The sequence below is a fragment of the Ceratotherium simum genome, chromosome 11 (assembly GCF_057802395.1).
Source record: "Ceratotherium simum simum isolate JZ-2026a chromosome 11, ASM5780239v1, whole genome shotgun sequence".
NCBI classification, from domain to species: domain Eukaryota; kingdom Metazoa; phylum Chordata; class Mammalia; order Perissodactyla; family Rhinocerotidae; genus Ceratotherium; species Ceratotherium simum.
The window spans coordinates 34,467,250-34,483,457 of record NC_141910.1 but is presented as its reverse complement, the minus strand read 5'-3'; the positions used below and the strand labels follow the sequence as shown (position 1 = coordinate 34,483,457).

The window sequence follows — 16,208 nt, the reverse complement described above, 5'->3', positions numbered from 1 at the left end:
ATTTTTCGGGTTACTATAAATCACCACATTGTCACCTACTCCCCCCACCCTATTCCGTGTAATCTTCACACTTTATACCAAGCTGACATATGGCTCTGAAGTAATTAAAGACAATGTAAACAGTTTACAGTGCACTTTGCAAAGCCACTTCACATTGCAGAGAGTTTAATGATTTCCTTTTCCCCCAGCCAGTCCCAAAGCAGTGAAGAGTAGGGAGGTTTGAGATAGTGATGCTGGTCAAAGCTAAGGTGTGATTAGTGATATTTCATTTCTAATGGAGAAGCTCCTGTTCCACATTCTACCAAAAAGACTCCTTTCCCTTTTGACTTCTTATAGAAGCAGAGGGGGCTGGGTTAAGCTGGGTTAATGAAAGAAGAAGAATCATTAGCGTGGGTTGGGGCAGAGTTACTGGATTCTTTCAATCATTCTAACAGGGGTAAAGAGGAAAAATCAGACCCATCAAATCCCCAACCACCTAGGCAACAGAGATCTTTCTCATCTGGATGAGAACAGAACCAATTTTCTTTGTAGACATTAATTGTATGCCCAACCACCAGCATCTAGTCTCCACTTTTTTTTTTTTCCAGAAATGGCCTCAATTTTTGATTGTGGATCTCTCTCCCCGACTCCAAGCCCATGTGGTTGGGGTAGGTGTTTTCAGCTCTAAGAATAGAGCCCTTTACCCAGGCCACAGCCATCCTGAGCGTCACATACCCTTAGCTGCTGTAGTTGGGCCAGGGATGGTTGTGTGATCTAAGCAAGTCATACTAAATCTTAGGACTTTTATGGGATTGAGCAAGAGAAAAGTCAGCTCTTTCCTTCTGAATAGGACCCAAGAAGATGTGAAGGCAGGACTGCTGCTGTCTTCTTACCACCAGGGGTGGGGCTGAGGGCTGAAACAAACATAATGGAAGAGACCTGAGAGGGAGGGGGAGAGAGACCCAGTTCTAAGGACATTGAACCTGAGTAGAGCTGTTTCTAAAGCCATTCTTCTTCTCTGACCATCAAATTAAATGAGACATTAAATTCCTTTCTTTTCCTTAAGCCTGTTTGAGGTTTATTTTCTTTTGCCTCTCACAACGGAAAGAGTCCTAAGAAATACAGTATTTGTATCACCTATTTTGCACATATTATCTTGTGCCTTTTTGTCCTAGCTTATATTTTAAACTATATATAAGTGCCTAGATCATAGTAGATTCTCAGCCAGTGTTCACATGCCTAACAATTATTTATCCCTACATTATTTATCATCATCATTCATATTATTTAGTATTTTCTTTTTATATCTGGATATCTTGTCTCCCCAACTAATTATTTTGTTCATTTTTTTTCATGCTATTTATTGTATATACCTGAATCTGTGCCAAGCACCATGGATCCAATACTGAGTATAAGCAAACATGTCTGGTGCTCATGGAACTTACTATCCAATAGGGGAGTTGGAAATTAATTCAGTTATCACATAAACAAGTGTAAAATTGCTAAAATGATAGTCACCACATAGAAACTAGTGGTGATATGACAGTGTGTGTAGTAGGGGGTTTTTGCTTTAGTTGGGGAGGTCAGGAAGGATTTCCTGGGCAAGTGACGTGGGTGTGGGAATCTGAAGGATTAGGAGGAGTCAACTAAATTAAAAGGGCAGAGTAGAAACAACGTTCTAGTCAGAAGGAACAGCATGCGCCAAGCAAGGCCCATGATGGGCAGCATAACATGGTAATTTTATTGACTGAAAAAGGGCTAATAGAGTGAAGGAGAGGATGTAAGAGGTCTAGTTTCCTTTTTGTGTTAAAAGCAGTGGTAACACATGGAGTGTGTGTGTGGGGGCAGGACAAGTGTGGAAGGTGGCGTGATCAGATATATGAGTTTAGAAAATATCCCTCTTGTTTCTATATAGAGAATGGATAAGGGTGAGGGGAGAGCCTGCTAGTGGAGGGGGCAGCCACACAGGTAGAATACTGGCAGTTATCCAGGGATAGATTATGGTAGCTGGAGAAGGAGATACGTGGACATATTAGAGGTCTAGCAAGGAGATAAAAACAACAGGACTTTAATGCAAAGTTAAGTTACACTCTGACCTTGTCCTTAAAGAACAATCGGGGCATCTGGAAAAACCTAAATTCCGAATACAATCTGATAAATGTGCTATTAATACTGTGAACACAAGATTATGGCTTGGAAGCACTGGGAGAGTTCTGGAAAGGCTCTACAGAGGAGTAAACATTCGATCTGGCTCCTGGAGGACAAGCAGGATTCTACCAAGTGGAATTTTAGGTAGAGGGACAGCACCTATATAAGACCAGTATGAAAGGGTATTTTGTTCATTTTTTCATTCACTCATTCACTTGCAACTATTTTTTGATCCCTCTGTGTGCCAAGCATTGTCCAAAGAATCAGCTGTCACATTCCAAATAAGCAATACAATGTCTGGTCATGATAGTGCCGGAGAAATGGCAAATTTTTCCACCTGGTGAGTGTAGGGTACACTGCATATGGTGGGAGATAAAAGGCTTTGATTTCTGTGCCAGGAACTTAAGATTGAAACCTATAGCAATGAGCATCCCTAGAGATTCTTCTGCAAGGGAGTTTGAGCAGTGTGTGTCTGGCAGCAGAGTAACAAGGAGATTGGAGCTGGGACAGGCATAGCAGTCTCATGCAATAGGCTATGTAAGTGACTGAACCTAATAGCAGCAGGAGTGAGCTAAGGGCTGGATTCTGGAGATAGTTTCATGGGGAGTCTATAGGATTGGAAGAACACCTGCATATAAGGGAGAGGGAAGGCACACGAGACAAGGGAGACTGAGTTTTCTTGCTTGGGAGTCTGGGCCGATGGTGATATTATTCATGGGGCGATATGGGAAGATGAGAAATTTAAGGATAAAGATAACGAGCTTGTCTGACTGTATTGAATTTGAGGCACTTGCAGTTTCCTTAGGTGTAGCAGTCCTAAGGAAATGGAGGATCTAGCAGTCTCTCCATTTCAAAACAAGAATTATGGCTTCAGAAGGGAGGTGGGGGTTGCAGATGAAGATTTAAAAGCCCTGGTAGTAAGATGTTATTTGAGGAATAATGATTTGGGGGTGTGACTATAAAAAAAGAAAATGGCCAAAAATGGAGCCCTGGAATATCTGAACTTTTGAGGGGCACCTGAGGAACAAGAAAGATGGACAAAACCTGTTATGGAGTTCTCTGGAAGGTTAAAGAGGGTATGATGTCACTGAAGTTAGAAGGGGAAAGAGTATTGAGAAGAATCTTAGGAATGGTCCATGAAATCAAAAGCTACGTGTAAGTTAAGTCCTAAGAAGACAAAGCAGAAGCCATTAGATCTGGAATTTATGGTATTGTTGGGACCTTTAGTAGAATAATTTGATAGTGTTAGAGAATTTGTGGCCAAATAGCAAGTGGGCAGGTTGAGGAGTGATTGAACAAAAAGGATAGAGAGGCAATGAATGCAGGCTGCTCTTTCAAAAGAGTGGTAGTGATGGGGAAGAGAGAGGAAGGTAGCAGGGAAAGAAGGCAGAATTTATACAGAAAGATATTTTTCCTTTGTTTTTTTTTTTTTTTGCTGAGGAAGATTTACCCTGAACTAACATCTGTTGCCAATTTTCCTCCTTTTGCTTGAGGAAGATTTGCCTTGAGCTAACATCTGTGCCAATCTACCCTATTTTGTTTGTGGGTCTCCGCCACAGCATGGCTACTAACCAGTGGTGTAGGTCCATGCCTGGGAACCAAACTTGGGCTACCGAAGTGGAGCACACCACACTTAACCACTAGGCCATGGGGCCGGCCCCTTCCCTTCTTTTTAATAAGGATGGGTGAAACTTGGACACATGTGCAGAATGAATGAAAAGGATTTTGTGATTTGTGGAAAGGGAGATATTGAAGAGAAAGCCAATATTTATTAAGTTCAGGAAACTGGTTAAAAACTGGAGGAAGAACATAAATGAAGAGGACAGATCTGGAAGGGAGATGAGAACTCATCAGCGACCAAGAATAGAAGGTGAAACAATGGATGAAGGTGAGTATAGAGATGGAATGGTGAAAATAATCTGTTCAGAGTTCAATTTGGTGCCGAGCACCTCTGCTAGGGAATATCTTTGAAGTCTTAGGACATAAAAAGTATTGAAAAAATGAGATTAATTTTATTTTTGGCATCTGTGTCAGTATGGGCTGATTAATAAAGACATGAAGTAAAACTGGACAAACTGTGTCTGAGGAAGTTGAGTTTCTGAACCAGCTGATCTGTCTCTGGGATTACTGCTATGTCAGCTCAGCTCAACCATTTATATCACCACTGGAAGGTCTCATCTGAGGCTGAGTACCCAGTGAGGGGTCAGTCACACTTGCTGGATTGAATTATATGAAGGTGGATGATCTGTGATATTTGGCATTTCTGTCTTTAGAATAATTTCTATGCAATTATAGGGCTGTTGAGGGACGAGACATATCTAATAGTCATCTAGTCTATGTTAACTCCAGGCAGGGCAATGGCCAATCTATCCAGGAGTACACCTTGAGCCAAAAGCTCTACTGCTTCCCTGTTTCCCTTGGTGATCTCTGTTCAGATAAATCTCCCTTTTCATCCAAATGTTGGATGTCTTCAAGAAAGTAAACCCTAAAGACAGCAGGTCTTAAACTGGGCTCCCATCCAACTGGTGGATACTTGCACTGAGAAATCAGAGGTCACATAAGCCATCTCCTCCTTTTAAAACTCTTCCCATAATACACAGGTGGGGAAACCAAGTCCCTGAGAGATAAGGTGATTTAATTAAGGTTACATGGTAAGTTTATATTAAAACTAACACTCAAACCCAGGATTCTGACCACCCTTCTCTAATCAGGTGTCTTAATTGCTGAAACGCATTGCCACTCTCTCTGCTTTGTATTTCTTTAAAGGATTTCTTTCTTGCTTCCACAGACCTCAGCAAGTATTCTTCTTAAAGGAAGCTGAAAGAACCAAGAGGGAAAATTGAATGGCTTAAAGAAGGAGAAATGCATGTAACCTGGGGTGTTACTTTCTTCTTATAAAGAAAAAATTATTTCCTTCTGTGTAATCATTTATCTGTTGTTGTATTTCTTGGCATTTAAGTCCTGAATTCTGGCTGCCACTGCAGTAAAGAACACATTTTCCTGGCCCTAAATTCTGGGGAGATGGGATCTGGAGCCTTCAAAGGGTGAGTGGGTTACCTTAAGCATGGGAGAATTTGCTCTATTTTTTACTACTGTAGCCCACTTTGAGAAAACCCTATTTGGGGAAACCCCTACATTAAACTAGCCCAATAAGAGGTGAATGTTTGCCTTAACAAAGGAGTCTTCTCTTTTCAAAGGAAATCTTCCTTAGTACTGTAAACTTTCCTAATACTTTTATTTTCATTTATTTTTTGGTGAGGAAGATTGGCCCTGCGCTAACACCTATTGCCAATCCTCCTCTTTTTACTTGAGGAAGAGTGGCCCTGAACCAACATCCGTGCCTATCCTCCTCCACTTTTGTACGTAGGATGCCGCCACAGCATGGCTTGATGAGTGGTGTAGGTCTGCACCTGGGATCCTAAGCAAAGGACCATATCCCAGCTCTGCCGTGTATCAGCTGTGTGTGACTCTGGGTAAGGGGACCCAACCACTATGCCATAGGGCCAGCCCCACCTAATACTTTTTAAATGTTTATATATCAATTACCACTTGTCAGCATGGCTTGGGAGCAAGAGAGTATCTCTAAAACACAAATGTTAGGCCCTGCTATCAATTAAAATTTAATCAGAAATAACAGAAACTATTCCTTAAAAAGAATAAATGTCAAAAGACAAAACAGGCTTTGGTTTATAAAAATTTCACTCACAGGTGCTTTGGGAACAACACCTTATACAAGAGAGGATTGCTTGGCTTGACCTTATGTTCATTTCCATGGCCACACTCTGAAAGATTCCATGCTACTATTTAGGAACTATGGTAAAGAAATAAAATGGGAGGAGGTGCAGAAAGTTTGCTTGGAGTGTCAGCGTGGCCTCTAAGCACAGAGTATCGTATTAGATGTGATCTGAGGTGGCTGCCCATAGCCCATTGTGGCATTCACACACAGCATTGTCAGGTACATACATTTTCTCCAGGTCCCCAAACCCCGAAAATGCTCCTTTTGGGATGACTCGAAGCTTGGTGAGGACAAACCTCCTGAAAAGAGAGTGGAGATAAAATGTCACAACCTATCCATTCATTGATACGTAGTTGAGCGCCTAATGTACAATATCAGCTAACAGCCAATGTGTACTAAGGGCTTGCCATTTAGTAATAGTCGCAATTGCTTTAACGTGCCTCTTTTCATCATGACCACAAAGTGGTGATATGGGCACTATTGTTAGCCTCATTTTATATAAGAGGAAACTGAGGTTTAGGGAGGTTAAAAAACTTACCCAGAGTCACACACACCTGATATATGGCAAAGCTGGGATATGAACCTTGCTTGTCACCGCTACCTGTAGCCCTATGTGAGGCCTCCTGTAGCCCTATGTGAGGCATCCCTTCTTGTTCTCTACTCCAACCCCCAATACCTCTTCCTTTATTGTCATTCTTAGCTGACATTGCTTCCTGTTTCAAAGAGAAAATGAAACCAATAGAAGAGAACTTCCTCATCCTCTCACATTGCTCCCAACCATCAATCCCTGCACCTATCCTCATATACCCACCTTCCCTCCCGTTAACATGGGTGGATTGTCTAGATCCTGGCTACGAACAGCCCCTCCAATCCACACCAGGTCTTATTCCCTCTCTTCCAGTCAAGGTAGCCTCTACAGCAGTTTCCCCCTTTATTTCATACATTTCATTCACCTATTTTTTTTTTTTTTTTGAGGAAGATCAGCCCTGAGCTAATATCCGTGCTAATCCTCCTCTTTTTGTTGAGGAAGACGAGCCCTGAGCTAACATCTATTGCCAATCATCCTCCAAAGCCCCAGTAGATAGTGGTATGTCATAGTTGCACATCCTTCTAGTTGCTGCATGTGGGATGCGGCCTCAGAATGGCTGGAGAAGTGGTGCGTTGGTGTGCGCCCGGGATCCGAACCCCGGCCGCCTGTAGCGGAGCGTGCGCACTTAACCGCTAAGCCATGGGGCTGGCCCCTCATTCACCTATTTTTGCTGCTGTACTGGATTCTGCCCAGTATAAAAACATGCCATAATTTGTCCCTCTAAAAAAAAGTCTTCTTTTAACCTCAGACACCTTCAGCTTTTGCCATTTTCTTCTGCTTGAAATATTTGTCTCACATCTACCTCAAAATTCCTTCCAACAGCTCCTCATCTCAGTCAGGGAAAAACACAAATTGTATACAATGGCCTGCAGGCCCTACAGGATCTTCTTGCTCTCCTTTTCCATAGACCCTCTAATCTCGATTTTGACAACTCTCCCCTTTGTTCATCTTGTTCTTGACACAATACTCTCTTGCCAGTTCTTGGACATGCCAGGTTCCTTCTTGTCTAATGTTTCTGTATTTGCAATTTTCTGTCTGGAACATTCCTCTCCCAGATATCCTCCTGGCTTGCCCCTTCAGCCACTGTTTCCTCAAGTGTCACTTTCCCAGTGAGGCTTTCCCTAACCATCCTATTTAAAATGACATTCTCCCTGACTTGGTTCTTGGCTTCCTTTCCTGCTTAAATTTTTCTTCATGTCACTTCTGACATGTGTCACATTCTATGTATTTATCTATTTATGTGTTCATGTATTTATTTATTTATTACTTATAACTAGGATGCTTATAAGAAGGTATGAGAAATCCCCAGGTGCCCAAAATAAAGCAATTTAACACCAGATGGACCCCTGAGCAGTGTATGCAAACCAGAATACTAAGAGGGTAAACTGAAGCCAAAGTATGCAGGTAGGGGGGCAGCTTCTGGAATTTGTAGCCAAGGGATCTGTGTTTTGATGGCAAACTAAGACATGGAAGATGGAATTCTAAGATCCATTTTTATGTATCTGTGCATCTCTCTATCTATATCACATTCATTCTAAAAAGAAAGGTACAGAAAATGGAGGACAGGCAATTATCAATGAAATAACATCTGGAAATTTTCGATAATTTATGAAAGACATAAATCCTCAGATTCAGAAATGTCAACAAGTCCAAAGATGAGAAACAAAACTAAATTCACTGCCAGATACCTGTTAGTTAAAACTGTAAAGCCATAAAAGAAAATATTTTAAATGCAGAGAGAAAAAGACATATTATCGTCAAATAAAAAATAATTATAAAACTTTGTTAAAAATATATTCAAAATTACTAGAGAACATAATTGCCAATTTAGAATCCTATTTCCAGAAATAATCATTCAAATATGAGGGTAAAATAAAGACACATTTAGACAATTTAATTAGCCACTAACAACAAAGTTTTAGCAAAATAATTCCTTTAGAGAATAAGAAAATTTAATCCAGTAGGAAGGCACAAAAAACAAGAGGGAATAGTGAACAAAGAAATTAGTGTTCCTTCCTGAATAGGTGGGCTTTCATAATGGTTGCAAAACTCACCTATTCAGTAAGGAATATTAAAAAGAAATTAATCAAGAACTAGGTCACAAAGAAAATTGGTATCAAACAAACCATTTTCTTTGATAATGATGCAATTAAATTACTTAGAAATCAGTAATAAAAGGTAATTAATTCCCCCCAAGCCCCAACACATGTTCACCCAACTGGAAAGCCTAAACTAGCCCAATCCTACCCAAAAAAAAAAAAAAAAAACCCTTTTAAATCATATGAATCAAAGAAGAAATTACAATAATAATTAGGCATTATTTGGAATTGAACTATAATTAAAATACAACATATGAAACTTATGGGATGCAACTAAATTTCTACCTATAGAGAAATTTGTAGCTTTAAATTATTATACCAGAAAAGGAAACAAAAAATATGGAAAATTGATAAGCTAAGCTTCCAACACAAGAAACTAGTGAAAGAACAACAGAATTGTAGAAACAGAAAACTATAAAGCCAATTCTTTATTCCATTTCTGGCTAGAACTTAAAGTTCAAACTCGAAAGCAGGTGAATAAGAAATGTTGGTAAAATGAGGGACTGTTGATAGAGATGTTTTGAGAAGATAAACACTCAGCTAGACTTTACAACTTGATATATAGAGATTAAGTTTAATATATACTAACTTATTTCACAATGACAAGGTCAAGTTTCTTCATAAGTTTATTGCTAAGATGGGTAAGAAGCTTTCTTGTAATGTTGAAAGATTTCTTACAAAAGTTTCAAGGACTCTTTATTTAGAGCTTTAACAGTAAAACTGATTGTTATAGAAAAGTAACATTATTTGAATGGTTATTGAATAAAACTGTTTATCACTTAAAGTTGCAAACTCTGCTTATCATAGAAGGTTTATTTTAACCAGCAACTTTATGATAATTCATTATGATCTTACTGATCTAGCTCTAATTAATTAATACAAAGGTGTGTGCAGATTTCCTCTAAGCCAGGAACATTGATAAAGGCATGATTCTTGGTGAATTTTCATTTTAGAAATAAAGTAAATGAAGGTCTATCACATAACTTTAAAACACATTGTAGTAATGGTCAGCATCATGATGGAGTGAGTTGTTCCCTTTGTCTTTCTCCTCTAAGTTACAACTAGTAGGACATCCACTGATCAATAAAGGACTCCCTGCACAGCACACCAGAATGCCTGAGAGATCCACACATCTACACATCTGAGGGTGGGTGGACTGGACCTCTGGGAGGCAGTGGAACCAGGGAATCAGCCTCCTTCCCTCCTCTGGTGGCAGCAATCCAAAATGTGAATACGCCCAGCATAGCTGGTGGTACTTTGACCTGAGGTTTCAAAAAACACACCAGTGCCAGAGACCAGAGGCTGCAGAAGCCACAGCAGTACCTGTGACCCCATCCTCGGTGACAACAGCCCTGACACCGGCCCTCTGACAGAGAGAGCTACATGCAAGACCCCGGGTCCCCTGCTAGTAGCAGTGACACCCATGAACCCAGACCCCCCAGCAGTGGTGCTGCCAGCACCCTCAGATAGCCCAGAAGCAGCAGTGCAGGTGGTGCACATGGCAGCAGCACTGAGCCTGTGGAGAGGCAGTCGGGGAACATGAGACCTAGGAAACCCCAGAAGCTGCAGAGATTTTTGCAGTCTGGTGACTTCAGGGGCAACACCCACGACTGCAGTGACATTGTAAGCAGCAAGGCACCAGCAACCTCAGAGGCACAAGTAGCACAAGGAGGGCATTGAGGACACCTCTGGCAGAGGCAGTGGAAAGTGCAGGCTTTCAAATACAATGAGAAGCAGCTCAGAATCAAAGTAACCAAAGCCTTACCAAAATAAGAAAGATGTTTACTACATCAAATGTGCTAGCAGAAGATCAACTTATTAAGCACCGTGAATAACTACAGTGACGTGGTAGAACAGAAAGAAAATGACAATTCTCCAGAAACCAAACTTGAAGTCACAGAAGATTATGACCTAACTGACAGAGAATTCAAAATAGCTGCCATGAAGAAACTTAATGACTTATAAGAAAATTCAGAAAGACAATTCAATGAGCTCAGGAATAAAATTAATGAACACAAGGAGTACTTTACCAAAGGAATTGAAACTCTAAAAAAAAAGACAAACAGAAATTCTGGAGATGAAGAACACAATTAATGAGATGAAAAATAAAGTAGAAAGCATTGGAAATATAGCAGACTATATGGAAGAGAGATTTAGTGAGCTCAAAGATAGAAATGATTCAGGTGGAAGAGGACAGAGAACTAAGATTTTAAAAAACGAAGAAATTCTACAAGAAATATCTGACTCAGTTAGGAAAAGCAACATAAAGATAACAGGTATCCCAGAAGGAGAAAAGAGGGAGAAAGGAGCAGAGAGTTTATTTAAAGTAACAATAGTTGAGAACACCCCAAACCTAGGGAAAGAATTGGATATACAAGTACATGAAGCTAATAGAACTCCTAAGTATCTCAACCCAAAAAAACCGTCTCTAAGGCAAATCATATTAAAACTGTCAAAAGTCAATAACAAAGAAAGAATATTAAGAGCAGCCAGAAAGAAGAAAATAACTTACAAAAGAATCCCCATCAGTCTCTCCGTGGATTTCTCAGCAGAAACTCTACAGGCTAGGAGAGAGTGAAACAATATATTGGAAATATTGAAAGACAAAAACTATCAGCCAAGAATACTCTATCCAGAAAAGTTATCCTTCAGATATGAAAGAGAAATAAAGGCTTCCCCATACAAGCAAAAGCTGAGGGAGTTCATCACCACAAGACTGGTCTTACAAGAAATGTTTCCTACCTGAAACAAAAAAGGCGAAGGTATACTTTGAGCAAGATGATACATAGATAGACAGAATCAGAAAATTGCAACTCTATATTAGAAAAAGTTAGTAAATAATTATAACGTAAAGGCTAAAGGGAAAGAAAGCATCAAAAATAACTCTAACCACTTCAATTTGGTAACAAACTCACAATATAAGAAAGGATAATTTGTGACAACAAAAACAGAAGTGGAAGAGGAAAAGGATGAAACCTGCATAGGCTAATGGTGATAAGATGCTATCAGCAGAAAAAGGACTATCTCATCTATGAGATCTTTTATGCAAATGTCATGGTAACCACGAAACAAAAAATCAGAGCAGAGTCATAAAACATAAAAAAAAAGAGGAAACTAGAAAAATATCACAAAAAACCACCAAACTGAAATGGCAGACGGAAATACAATGAAAAAGAAATAATGGCAATATAGAACAACCAGGAAACAAATGATAAAATGGCAGTATTAAGCCCTCATATATCAATAATAACTCTAAATATAGATGGGTTCAATTCACCAATCAAAAGACACAGAGTGGATGAATGGATTAAAAAACAAGACCCAACAATATGCTGCCTCGAGGAGACCCACCTCAGTTATAAAGACAAACATAGGCTCAGAGTGAAGGGACGGAAAGTGATACTCCAAGCAAATGGCAAGCAAAAGAAAGCATGTCTAGCTATACTTAATCAGACAAAATAGACTTCAAGCCAAAAAATATGAGAGTCAAAGAGGGACATTGTACAATGATTAAAGGGACATTCCACCAAGAAGACATAACACTTATTAATATATATGCACCTAACATAGAAGCACCAAAGTATATAAAGCAACTATTAACAGACCCAAAGGGAGAAATTGACAGCAACACAATAATAGTAGGAGATTTTACCACCTCATGTACATCAATGGATAGATCACCCAGACAGAAAATCAACAAGGAAACATTGGCCATAAATTAAACACAAGACCAGAGGGACTTAATAGATACATATAGGACCTCCCATCCAAAAGCAGTGGAATTAACATTCTTCTCAAATGCACATGGAGCATTCCCAAAGATAGATCATATGCTGGGAAACAAACCAAGCTTCAATAAATTTAAGAAGATTGAAATCATGTCAACCATCTTTTCCAACCACAATGAAATGAAACTAGAAATCAACTACAAGAAGAAAGAAGAAAAGTCACAAATATGTGGAGACTAAACAACCAATTACTGAACAACTCTTGGATCAATGAAGAAATCAAAGGAAAAATAAAAAAATACCTGGAGACAAATGAAAATGAAAACACAACATACCAAAACTTACGGGAGGCAGCAAAAGTGGTACTAAGAAAGAAGTCTATAGTAATATAGGCCTACATCAAAAAATGAGAAAAAAATCTCATTCTACCACTATACAAAAAAGAACTAGAAGAAGAAGAACAAATGAAGCCCAAATTCAGTAGAAGGAAGGAAATAATTAAAATCAGAACAGAAATAAATGAAATAGAGACTGAAAAAACAGTAGAAATAATCAATGAAACTAAGAGCTGATTCTTTGAAAAGATAAACAAAATTGACAAACCCTTAAGTAGACTCACTAAGAAAAAAAGAAAGAAAGTGCAAATAAATAAAATCAGAAATGAAAGAGGAGAAATTACAGCAGATACCAAGGAAATATGAAGGATTATAAGAGAATAATACAAAAAGCTGTATGCCAACAAATTGGATAACCTCGAGGAAATAGACACATTCTTATAATCATACAACCTCCCAAAACTGAATCAAGAAGAAATAGAGAATCTGAATAGACCAATCACAAGTAAAGAGATTGAAAAAGTAACCAAAAATCTCCCAAAAAACAAAAGTTGAGGAGCACGTGGCTCCTCTGGTGAATTCTACCAAACATTCAAACAAGATTAATATCCATCCTTCTCAAACTCTTCCATAAAATTGAAGAGGACAGGATACTTCCTAACTCATTTTACGAGGTCAACATTATCCTGATACAAAAACTAGAAAAGGACAACACAAAAAAGGAAAATTACAGGCCAATATTGCTAATGAACATAGATGTAAAAATCCTCACAAAATATTAGTAAATCAAATACAACAATACATTAAAATGATCATACACTATGATCAAGTGGGATTTATTCCAGAGATGCAGGGATGGTTCAACATCTGCAGATCAATCAATGTAATACACCACATTAACAAAATAAAGGATAAAAATCACATGATTTTCTCAATAGATGCAGAGAAAGCTTTTAACAAGATCTAACATCTATTTATGATAAAAACTCTCAGTAAAATGGATATAGAAGGAAAGTACCTCAATATAATAAAGGTCATATATGACAAACACACAGCCAGCATCATACTTAATGGTGAAAAACTGAAAGCTATTCCTCTAAGAACAAGAACAAGACAAGGATACCCACTTTCACCACTCTTGTTCCACATAGTACTGCAAGTCCTAGCCTGAGCAATTAGGCAAGAAAAAGAAATAAAAGTTATCCAAATTGGAAAGGAAGAAATAAAACTGGCACTATTTGCAGATGACATGATTCTATATATAGAAAACCCTAAAGAATCCATCAAAAAACTATTAGAAATAATTAATGAACACAGTAAAATTGCAGGATACAAAATCAACATACAAAAATCAGTTGCATTTCTATACACTAACAATGAACTAACAGAAAGAGAAATCAAGAATACAATCTCATTTATAATTGCAACAGAAAGAATAAAATACCTAGGAATAAATTTAACCAAGGAGTTGAAAGACCTGTACACTGAAAACTGTGAGACATTATTGAAAGAAATTGAAGAAGACATAAAGAAATGGAAAGATATTCTGTGCTCTTGGATTGGAAGAATAAACATAGTTAAAATGTCCATATTACCTAAAGCAATCTAGAGATTCAAAGCAATCCCAATCAGAATCCCAATGACATTCTTCATGGAAACATAACAAAGAATCCTAAAATTTTTATGGAACAACAAAAGACCCTGAATAGCTAAAGCAATCCTGAGAAAAAAGAACAAAACTGGAGGTATCACATGCCCTGATTTCACAACATACTACAAAGCTATAGTAATCAAAACAGCATGGTACTGGCACAAAAATAGGCAAACACGTCAATGTAATAGAATTGAGAGTCCAGAAGTAAACCCACATATCTATGGACAGCTAATTTTCAACAGAGGAGAGAAAAACATACAATGGAGAAAGGAAAATCTTCAATAAATAGTGTTGGGGAAACTGAATGGCCACATGCAAAAGGATGAAAATAGACCGTTATCTTACATACACAGAAATTAACTCAAAATGGATTAAAGACTTGAATGTAACTCCTGAAACCATGAAATGCCTAGAAGAAAACATAGGCAGGATGCTCTTTGACATTGGTCTCAGCAGTATGTTTTTGAATATCATGTCTTCTCAGGTGAGGGAAACAAAAGAGAAAATGAACAAATGGGACTACATCAAACTGAAAAGCCTCTGCACAGCAAAGGAAACCAAGAATAAGATGAAAAGACAATGCACCAACTGGGAGAAAATATTTACAAATCGTATATTCAATAATGGTTAATATCAAAAACTTATAAAGAACTCTTACAACTCAACAACAGAAAAACGAACAACATGATCAACAAATGGGCAGAGGATATGAATAGACATTGTTCCAAAGAAGATATACAGATGGCCAGTAGGCACATGGAAAGACGGTCAACATCACTAATTATTAGGGAAATGTGAATCAAAATTACAATGAGATATCACCTTATACCCATCATACTGGCTATAATTAAGAAGACCAGAAATAATGAGTGTCGGAGAATATGTGGAGTAAAGGGAACCCTCATACACTGCTGGGGGGAACGCAAACTGGTGGGAGTGCAGCTACTATGGAAAACAGTATGGAGGCTTCTCAAAAAATTAAAAATAGAAATACCATATGATTCAGCTGTTCCATTTCTGGATATTTATCCAAATAATAGGAAAACACTAATTCAAAAAATATATATACACCCTTATGTTCATTGCAGCATTATTCACAATAACCAAGACTTAGAAGCAAACTAAGTGCCCATTGATGGATTAATGGATAAAGAAGATGTGGTATATATATACAACGGAATACTACTCAGCCATAAAAAATGAATAAATCATGCCATTTGTGACAACATGGATGGACCTTGAGGGTATTATGCAAAGTGAAATAAGTCAGACAGAGAAAGACCATTAACATATGATTTCACTCATGTGGAAGATAAATAAACAACCCCATAGATACAGAGAACAGATTGGTGGTTACCGCAGGGGAAGGGGATGGGGGCAGGGTGAAAGGGGTAAAGGGCACATATGTGTGGTGATGGATGGAAGCTAGACTTTTGGTGGTGAATATGATGCAATCTATACAGAAGTTGAAATATAATGTTGTACACTTGAAATTTATGTAATGTTATAAGCCAATGTGACCTCAATAAAATACAACACATTGCAAAATTTGTGTGCCTTGAGAAAAGAAATCTAAAGAGAGTAGAGACAAAAAAATAATAAAGATAAGAGTAGAAACGAATTGAAAATAACAATACAGGGGATCAATAAAATCAAAAGCTAGTTCTTTGGACAGATGAATAGAATAAAAAGAAAATTTGTTGTTTTGAGAAAGAAAAAAAGAAAAAACCCAATAAAACAACTGGAGATAAGAAAAATGGCATTTAACTACAGGTAGAAGAGGTTTTAAATTAGAGAACCCCAAGAGCAATTTTATAACATTAGATTTGAAAAATCAGACAATGTGGATAATTTTCCTAGAATTATATGCTTACCAAAACTGACTCATGAAGATATAGAAAAATGAAATAGACCTATAATCAGTAACAAATTGGGTTGGA

General features: G+C 38.1%; 1 protein-coding gene across 6 annotated transcripts in view; it reads right to left on the bottom strand.

Moving 5' to 3' along the window:
• The window catches only part of FSHR (follicle stimulating hormone receptor), a 182,456-nt gene that overhangs the window by 86,824 nt on the left and 79,424 nt on the right, over positions 1 to 16,208 (bottom strand). For 4 of the 6 annotated variants that reach the window (XM_087436789.1, XM_087436792.1, XM_087436793.1 and 1 more), the window contains exon 2: positions 6,091 to 6,162. The exons of the other annotated variants lie outside the window; for them this stretch is intronic. In XM_087436789.1, the coding sequence (XP_087292915.1) occupies positions 6,091 to 6,162 (72 nt within the window). The remainder of the gene's footprint in view (positions 1 to 6,090; positions 6,163 to 16,208) is intronic. 6 annotated transcript variants of the gene reach the window in all.